The sequence below is a fragment of the Sinocyclocheilus rhinocerous genome, unplaced genomic scaffold, assembly GCF_001515625.1.
Source record: "Sinocyclocheilus rhinocerous isolate Xijiao unplaced genomic scaffold, SAMN03320098_v1.1 scaffold292, whole genome shotgun sequence".
Lineage (NCBI taxonomy): Eukaryota > Metazoa > Chordata > Actinopteri > Cypriniformes > Cyprinidae > Sinocyclocheilus > Sinocyclocheilus rhinocerous.
In genome coordinates this window covers 218,649-227,514 of record NW_015641024.1, presented here as the reverse complement: position 1 = coordinate 227,514, position 8,866 = coordinate 218,649, and the positions used below count along the sequence as shown (strand labels likewise).

At 36.9% G+C, this 8,866-nt stretch overlaps 1 protein-coding gene across 6 annotated transcripts in view; it reads right to left on the bottom strand.

Moving 5' to 3' along the window:
• The window catches only part of dock6 (dedicator of cytokinesis 6), a 62,269-nt gene that overhangs the window by 6,816 nt on the left and 46,587 nt on the right, over positions 1–8,866 (bottom strand). For 4 of the 6 annotated variants that reach the window (XM_016570327.1, XM_016570330.1, XM_016570331.1 and 1 more), the window contains 9 exons: positions 8,161–8,459; positions 7,869–7,965; positions 7,622–7,756; positions 5,115–5,267; positions 4,857–5,015; positions 4,328–4,428; positions 4,050–4,242; positions 3,474–3,617; positions 3,192–3,323 (listed from right to left, as the gene is read on the bottom strand). In XM_016570327.1, coding sequence (XP_016425813.1) covers positions 3,192–3,323; positions 3,474–3,617; positions 4,050–4,242; positions 4,328–4,428; positions 4,857–5,015; positions 5,115–5,267; positions 7,622–7,756; positions 7,869–7,965; positions 8,161–8,459 — 1,413 coding nt within the window. The remainder of the gene's footprint in view (positions 1–3,191; positions 3,324–3,473; positions 3,618–4,049; positions 4,243–4,327; positions 4,429–4,856; positions 5,016–5,114; positions 5,268–7,621; positions 7,757–7,868; positions 7,966–8,160; positions 8,460–8,866) is intronic. The other 2 variants (XM_016570329.1, XM_016570332.1) reach the window with 1 other exon arrangement.

The following is an 8,866-nucleotide window of genomic DNA, read 5'->3' as shown; positions in this document are numbered from 1 at the left end:
AGGTGGTACTGCGCCTGTGTCGAGCTCGTCCGTCTGCACTCATCCGCGGTTGAGTATACTTTGAAAGCTGTGCGGACGCGGCTGGGCGCGAGACGGAACGGAACGCGGAAAGTGAAGTATACCCTGGCCTTAAGTGCATTGCAATGCGGCACGAGTACATGTATGAGCGGGTATATTATTTTCTGCTGCTCATTAAGTTATGGTTAAAAAGGTAAGGATGTTGACAGTATGACGTTTATGAAAGACAGTTATACGGGTTCACCTTGACTTAAAACTGTGAACAACTGTGAAACGCCAACTGCAAACCAACCCCACTAGAGATGTGCATCTGAAGCGATCCGTTCGCGGTTAATGTAGAAATTAATGCCCATAGAAGATATTAAAAGCATTGGCGATTTCGGGCAAATAAGGTAATCCCCAATTCACTTTACTGTTCTAAAATCCGCGACGCTTGACGTTGTATTCTCACATACATGAACTAGGAAAACTGTTTGCTGCTGCTGCTATTGCCACTGCTGTTACATGAACAATAGCTTAGCAATTACTCCTCACGCGATTAACCTGCGTGTAGTTTTACAACTTGTATGTTTTCTAGTTTAAAAATGTACATCTGACGAACGCAATAATGCACAGAAAACAGAGTGAAAACCGTTTACTTATCTTAGCTGTTGAGTTTCAGAGTAACTCTGAAAGCGCGCTGCAGGAATCTCAAGTGAATGCTAGCCAGCCATATAAATGCAAGGCAGTAAGCTCATTGGCTACATATGCAGCATGAACCAATCAGCTTGTGCCAAGTCGTTTAACTCTCTGAATATCATCAGTTACGTTAACACCCCATCAGAATGCGCCATCTAGAGTTTCATGACTGAACTATATATTTAAACAACTTTAGGAGTTCAAATAATACAAGTTTTGACAAAAATAAAAAGTTATGTAAAATGATAAACCTCACATATCAGCCTAATAAATGATTATTTAATTGGTCTGAATACAAACGGCAGATGTAAATTCAACTAAATTTACTCTTTGACAGCAGGTGGTGCTTTTGTAAAAGCAGAAATACAGCCGTTACCCCTGTATACAACGCAGAGCTGCGTTTATAAACACTTTAATAGGCATCATACAGAGGTAAGATATTACACTTTCATATAAGCCTCCCCGAATGAAATTCCTCAGATGTGCACAAAGCACACAAACGGCCTATTTCAAATGTCAGAAAGGTGAATTTCACTGAAAGGTAAAGAGTTTGCAGGTATTATGAAATTAAATAATTATAGGAAACTATCTATGATCGCATATTTAAAATCAGGAATGCAGAATTCTCCCATGAGCTATTCATGTTTCAAGTAGTGCTTACATTTAGAAGCTGCTGATAAGATCAGGATATACTGTATGTAACATGATTAATGGAGTGAAAAATACTTTTTTAATAATGAATCAGCTCAATGATTTTTGTCCAGTAGCCCAGTTTCACCTAATGCAGAAACTTATTCACATAATCTAAAAAAAAAAAAAAGTATTACTATTTTATTACTATTCCATTACTATTTACATGTACATGTAAACATTTACATGTTTACATTACATGCACTACAAATCATCTTGCACTGTTCCCCAGCCAGCTGCTTGACTTACGATGTTTCTCTTTGCACATGTACAGTATTATGTGAAGCGTCCGTATAGTCTGTATTTTTTTAATTTATGTATAGGTAAACATTTATATATATAGTATATTTATAGTCAAAATCAGTCAGTAGGCTAGTTGTGCATAGGTTTTACTGTTTTACTTCATTGTTGTATGCCTGTATTTATGTAGCACCGTGGTTCTGTGAGGCACGACATTTAGTTCCACTGTATGTCCCCACATGTAGCAGAATGACAATAAAGCTCAACTTGACTTGAACTTGAACTTGACTTACTACTGTGGTTATATAATGGACAAAGTATAGCAGGTAATAAAGGACTTATGATTTTTTACTATTACGAGAAATAACACTGCTATTTAAGAGTGTACAATGAATTTTGCTGAAATTTAATAGTCATTCAACAAACTGACTCCTGAAACAGTGTAAGATTGTTTGGAGCTTCTTGTAGACACGCTCAGCTCTTTAACAAACTTCCCGTGTCAACAATGGAGTACCTCAAGGATGTGTGAGTTCCTCTGTTCTCTTCACATTATATACAGATGGTTGTGTGAGCAAATATGATAATAACCACATTGTGAAATTTAGTGATGACACCGCTATTCTTAGTTTATTATATAAAGATCAAGACATTTTGTCTTATCGCTCTGAAATCAAGCAATTTACTGAGTGGTGTGACGCTCACCACCTAATTGTGAATGTGAAGAAAACTGAGGAGATGATATTCGATCCGAAGTTAATTGGCGACCATAGCCCTGTTTATATTCATAACGTTCAAATCGCACAGGTGTCCTCATATAAATATCTTGGTGTTTTTCTTGACTGCTCTCTTACATGGCATGTTCATGTTGAAAGCTTATGTATTAGGCTACAACAAAGAATGTATTTTTTGAGAAGGCTCAGATTTTATGGTGTCAGTAGCAAGATTCTGATGTTGTTTTACCAAGCTGTACTAGAGAATGTGATCAGATACGGTATACACCTTTGGTATGGTAATCTGACGGTACAGCTGAAATCAAGGCTTGGACTTTTTATTCAAACAGCCATGAAAATCTTGGGCAGGATAGAACCTCTTTATCTCCAGACTCTATATGAAAAGTCTATGCTGAGGGAGGCAGATAAGATTCTGCATGATACAACACACATTTTGAACTGTGAGTTTGTAATGCTGCAATCAGGTAGGAGATTAAGAATTCCAAGATGTAGATTGAATCGGTACAAGAATTCATTTATTCCTTCTGCAATTAAATTATTAAATAACACTAGGTAAGGTTATTTATTTATTGATTACTTATTTTTTTTTTTTATTGTTTAAATGGTATGTTTTACTGTGTTGTGTATGTATGTATTTATATGTGTATGTATATATATATATGTGTATGTGTATATATATGCATATCATTTTTTATTTATTTATTTTATTATTATTTTTTTTTTAATTCTTTACTATTATGTGTTGTATGTGATGTGGTGGTTGTATTTCTGAGCCTAAGACAAATTTCCCTCAGGGACAATAAAGTGTACCTAACCTAACCTAACCTAACAAACCTGATTGTATACTTTGTTGAAGGCATCCTGCAGCTTGCCGTGGACAGAGGCAAGCTTTTTAAAGTCTCTGTTGGCCTCGTGAATGGGACAAAGGATTTTGTAGACTTCATTTATGGCCTCGTACATGGCAGCCTGGAGGAGAGACAGAATCTACAGTCAACCTTCAGTTAATAGTTAATAATCCCATAAAAATGTGTGGCGCTGGCTTGGATACGAGTCTAATCCCTTGGATGCACTCAGTTTCCATGACTGTGGGGGGAGTGATGTGACGTGAGCTCTCACCATGTTGAACGAAGCAGCTGCATGCTCCAGAAGTCCCACGAGCCCAGACTCACTGAAGTATTTCCCTGAACAGATGCCCTCCTCCTCTGGGGACAGAATATCATCAGACACCGCAGACTCCTCCAGCACATTGGACGAAATACTCTGTGAAACAATCCACAAAATGTATCATCAATTATTGTAACATTTTAATCAAATGAGCAAAGTGTCCAGTGAGAATGTGCTTTACATTTGCATTTTCAATAAATTCCTCTCAGTATACAAAATATTACTTGCTTATTAAACTTTTCAAAACCATTGTGTATATACTATTTTTTTATAGCATTATTTATATACAATTATTTATATAATTTTGTTATGTGCTTTTTCATTTTCATTAGTTTTTTTTAATATTCCTACACAGCTTTAACTTATTTCATTTTTAAATAAATTAGTATTTCAAGTTAAACTTCTAAACCCAGTAAGTGTCCTCATAAACCATGTTTACGCTGTAATACCCCATGCCTTTATACACATTTGTGTCCTCATAAACCATATATTCAAACACAAACACACACACACACACACAGGATTTACCTGGAATGACACACAGCCGATAGGGAGGTAGCGGCAATCTTCAAGCATGTTGAGGTACTCTGCCACCAGGGCGGCGCTATGCACCAGGCAGTGTGCTGCCTCCGCGTGGTTCCCTCTCTCTGAGTGCTTCCCTGCCATGTTCTGCAACCACGTGAGTCTCAGATCAGGAGAGTTCTGATAGCCCTTAGCAATCCTACACACAGAAAAGAGCCATGTTTAAATGTAGCACACGAGCCACATTAAATGTCCTTTGGTTTTTATGATGACAAAGCACTGACCTGTACATGAGGTCTATAAGCATCTCTGGGTCCTGCTGGTGCTCCTTCATCTTCACAGTGTCAGTGAGAATCATGTGGAGATTGAAGACGAGATCCTGTACCTACAGAGATGACAGAAGAAAAGTGACTGAGTATTATAGTTTTTGTTACTATTTTGAATTCGATTTTATTTTTATATTTTCTGTTTTCACTTTAATTTGAATGTTTTTTTAAGCATTTGTTGTGTGTTGTGTGGAAATGAGAAATGCTGCCTTGGCAAATAGCTGAAATAAAACAATAATATGTTTTTTTTTTATTATATATATATATATTTTGTTATTTCAGTTTATTTTATTTCAATATCAATGTTTTATGGTTTTAGTTGTCGATAATAACCCTGAAGTGACCTACTTTAGCATAATCATTAGCAGATATAAAGTGTTTATCGATCACTAAAGGGCACAGTAGTGGTGGATGTTGGGTTTTCATCCGCTGTGGGATTCGAACCAACAACCTTTTAGCTACCAGCTCCGATCCAAGTGTTTGATACCTGCTCAGGGAAGGGGGAATCTCTGAGCTCCAGGTCATCCTCGGCATATGTGAGAATAGTTTTTAAAGAGCGTCGCAGATGCTCTTCATTGAACTTCGTCGAAGTTCCCACGAGTGAAGACAGAGACATGGTGACCTGCATTTTCACACGGGCGAAATTCTACAGAACAGCAGAGAAGACACAGGATTTAGTTGATCATATTTATATATAGGGAAAGTTGAATCAAGGATAGGAGTTTAATGTGACATTGTGCCTTACGTTGCCGATCTCAAAGTTCTGTCTCATGAGCAGGTAGAGGGAGGCGCTGGCGTGGCTGCGTACGGAGCTCACGCTGCTGCTGCAGTGACGCAGTAACCGCAAGCACAGATCTGCACAGAGCTCAGTGTCCTCCTCAAACAACATCTCAGGGAACTACAGAAACACACGTGCAAAGCTTAGTTTCTTCTACAATTTCCTTCGTGAACTATGTAAAATATGTACACAAGGCTGACCTGAAAAACGAGGAAAGGTCTTAAAGTTTCAAGTTGGTTTATTTAATGACAATGATTTTGAAAATCATTGAAAATTTGAGTGGTACAAGTCTGCAAAATCTCAGGGGCCATTTACACGACAACATTTTCAGCCAAAAACAGGAAACTTTTTATGCGTTTTTGCCAGTTCGTTTACATGACAACGGCGTTTTGGGGACTGAAAAATTCGCATGGAATGCATGAACTGATAAAATGCATAAATGTAAATCTAATCCTGCAAATCATAACAAATCATACCATTTTTGTTGCTTTTATTTAGTAAGAATGCATTAAACTGATCAAAGTGACAAAAAAGACATTTAAAACGTTACAAATAAATGCTTTTCTTTTGAACTTTCTATTCATAAAAGAATCCTGAAATTAAAAAAGTGTCACAATTTCCACAAAAATATTAAGCAGCACGATTGTTTACAACATTGATAATAAGAAATGTTTCGTGAGCAGCAAATCAGCATATTACAATGATTTTTGAAGGATCACGTGACACTTAAGACTGGAGTAAAGATGCTGAAAATTCAGCTTTGCATCACAGGAATAAATTACATTTTAACATATTCAAATTGAAAACAGTTATTTTAAATTGTAATAATATTCACTTTTATTAAAAAAAAATCAGTTTTACTGTATTTTTCATCAAATAAATGCAGCCTTGGTGAGCAGAAGAGACTTCTTTCAAAAACATAAAAAAATCTTATCAACCCTAAACTTTGGTTTCAAAGTGCAAGTTTTTGAAAATGCCACCATTGTCGTTTCCATGTAAACACCCAAAACTGGAATCTTTGAAAACGGTGACGTCACACGCGTGCGTAGTACGTGTTAGGTATGTAGACATGCGCAGTACGTGTCGATTTTAAAGGCAAGCGCGAACAAACATACACAACAATGGCGGAGTACATGGTACTGTTGTTGCTGCTCAAGAGTTTGCTAACGCTTCTTCAGCAAAGTGTGGATTTACTTCACCAATATTACAGCCAACAGCGGAGACACATCATATACAACATATAATCGTCACTTCCCTACAGGTACTGTTTACTAACAAGGTGACAGCGCCAACTACTGGCCTGGCATACGTAATACAGCATTTTGGTTGTTTTCACGGATATGTGTAAACGCGAATCGTTTTGAAAACATTGTCGTGTATACGTGAAACTTTTTAAAAACGCAAGGGAAAAACTTTTCCGTTTTTGACTACATCGTTGTCGTGTAAATGTAGCCTCAGTGTAACAATGTCTGTGATCGCCAGGATGTTTCTATATAGTTTCAACTGTGTTCTTGTGTTTTTCATTAGTGATGGAGTGACAGTAGTGATGGAGCGGGTTTCTTTAATGGGTTTCTTAAGTTCAAAAGTTCACTACAGTTCAAAAGTTTCTGGTCAGTAATATTCAAAAGTGAGAGTAAACATACATGTATACATGTTGTTACAAAAGATTTCTATTTCAAATGATTCTGTTCTTTTGAACTACAGGATTTTTTTTTGATAATAAGAAATGTTTCGTGAGCAGCAAATCAGCATATTACAATGATTTCTGAAGGATCACGTGACACTTAAGACTGGAGTAAAGATGCTGAAAATTCAGCTTTGCATCACAGGAATAAATTACATTTTAACATATTCAAATTGAAAACAGTTATTTTAAATTGTAATAATATTCACTTTTATTAAAAAAAAATCAGTTTTACTGTATTTTTCACTGGAGTAATGGATGCTGAAAATTCAGCTTTGCCACCACAGGAATAAATTACATTTACAAATATTTTCAAATAGAAAACAGTTATTTTAAATTGTAATAATATTCAATTTTATTAAAAAAAAATCAGTTTTACTGTATTTTTCATCAAATAAATGCAGCCTTGGTGAGCAGAAGAGACTTCTTTCAAAAACATAAAAAAATCTTATCAACCCTAAACTTTTGAACAGTACTGTACATGTAATACAATTTAGTGATTTTAAATAAGATCTAAACGAACACTTATTTTATGAATTTTACACAAAACCCAAATGAAACTATTTTAGGCATGCATTGATATGAAAACTCTGCCTAATAACAATAAGCTGAAAATTATTTTCATCAAATAACCAATAACCAATAAATGGTTGATAAAATTATATAATGATATATAATGATATAATTCTATAATATTATGTCAAATTACCTAAGTGCAGGATGGCTTTTGCACCAATGTTCAGTACTCAGGGTTAGGGATGAACAAGCACTGTTAACAACAGACACAAACCTTATAGACCAAAGCTCTCTGAGTGCTGAAGCAGTGCTGCAGGAAGAGTGCGCTCTGGTTTCCTGCCATACTGTGGAGGAGGACTCTCAGCACACCAACCAACACACTCTCCTTCAGCTCTGACATCACCACCGTCTGATGCAAAAACACACACAAACACTTATGAACTATGTGAAAATTACACATGTCGTAACACATGGTATTTGTAGTAAATGCATTCAAATGAGAGGGACAAAGTCTACTTTACTTTGACGATGATCTCCAGTGTGTCCAGGGCTATGAGAGCAGCTTCTGTCGCCAAGTTTCCATCCACTACCGACTCCTGCTCCACCTCTGCTTTGGTCCTGCACAGAGACAGTGTTTACAGTAAGCTATTCATAGTGCCCATGACACACACACACACACACACACACAACTGTACATGTGTGATTATGTGCTTCATTAAGTCAATGGACAGCTAGAGCAACATCATTTAGATGTCAGTGAACGTGAACAGCAACGAAAAGATACTCCTTAAGAGAAGAGGAAAAAAGACACACTTGTCCACTCTGTCTGCGTTCTGTCTCCAGTGAGTGACGTTTTTCCTCCAGCGGACGTTCTCCTGACCTCCATAAGGACTGCGCTCTGAGGAACACACAGGAACAGAGGTGAATGACGAATTCAATGCTTTGACATTTATTCGCACACATACCAACAGAGCACCTGTTGTACCTCTGCAGCGACGGACCATCTCCTGTCTTGCTCCGATGGTGCCCAGTATGGCCTCCTCCAGACGGGCCTTCATGTCCTGAGACTTCTTAAAGGTCAGACTGTTTATCCTCTGCAGGGCTTTCTTCCCCTGAGAACAGGCACAATGAAAAGTATATACAAAAACATGTTAACATGCAACACAAAAATGCACAGTATAAAGTAAAAATTCCTGAATGTGTCAAAGGAATAGGTGTAACATAAGAAGCGACTTCCAAAACTCCAGTTCCAAGTTATTTTTCTGAATTTTAAAGAGGTCATGCCATATTTTTAGTGTATTTTTCCCCTCAGTTCAGCCAAATATACAGTATCTCACAGAAGTGAGTACACCCCTCACATTTTTGTAAATATTTTATTATATCTTTTCATGTGACAACACTGAAGAAATGACACTTTGCTACAATGTAAAGTAGTGAGTGTACAGCTTGTATAACAGTGTAAATTTGCTGTCCCCTCAAAATAACTCAACACACAGCCATTAAAGGGGTCATATGATGC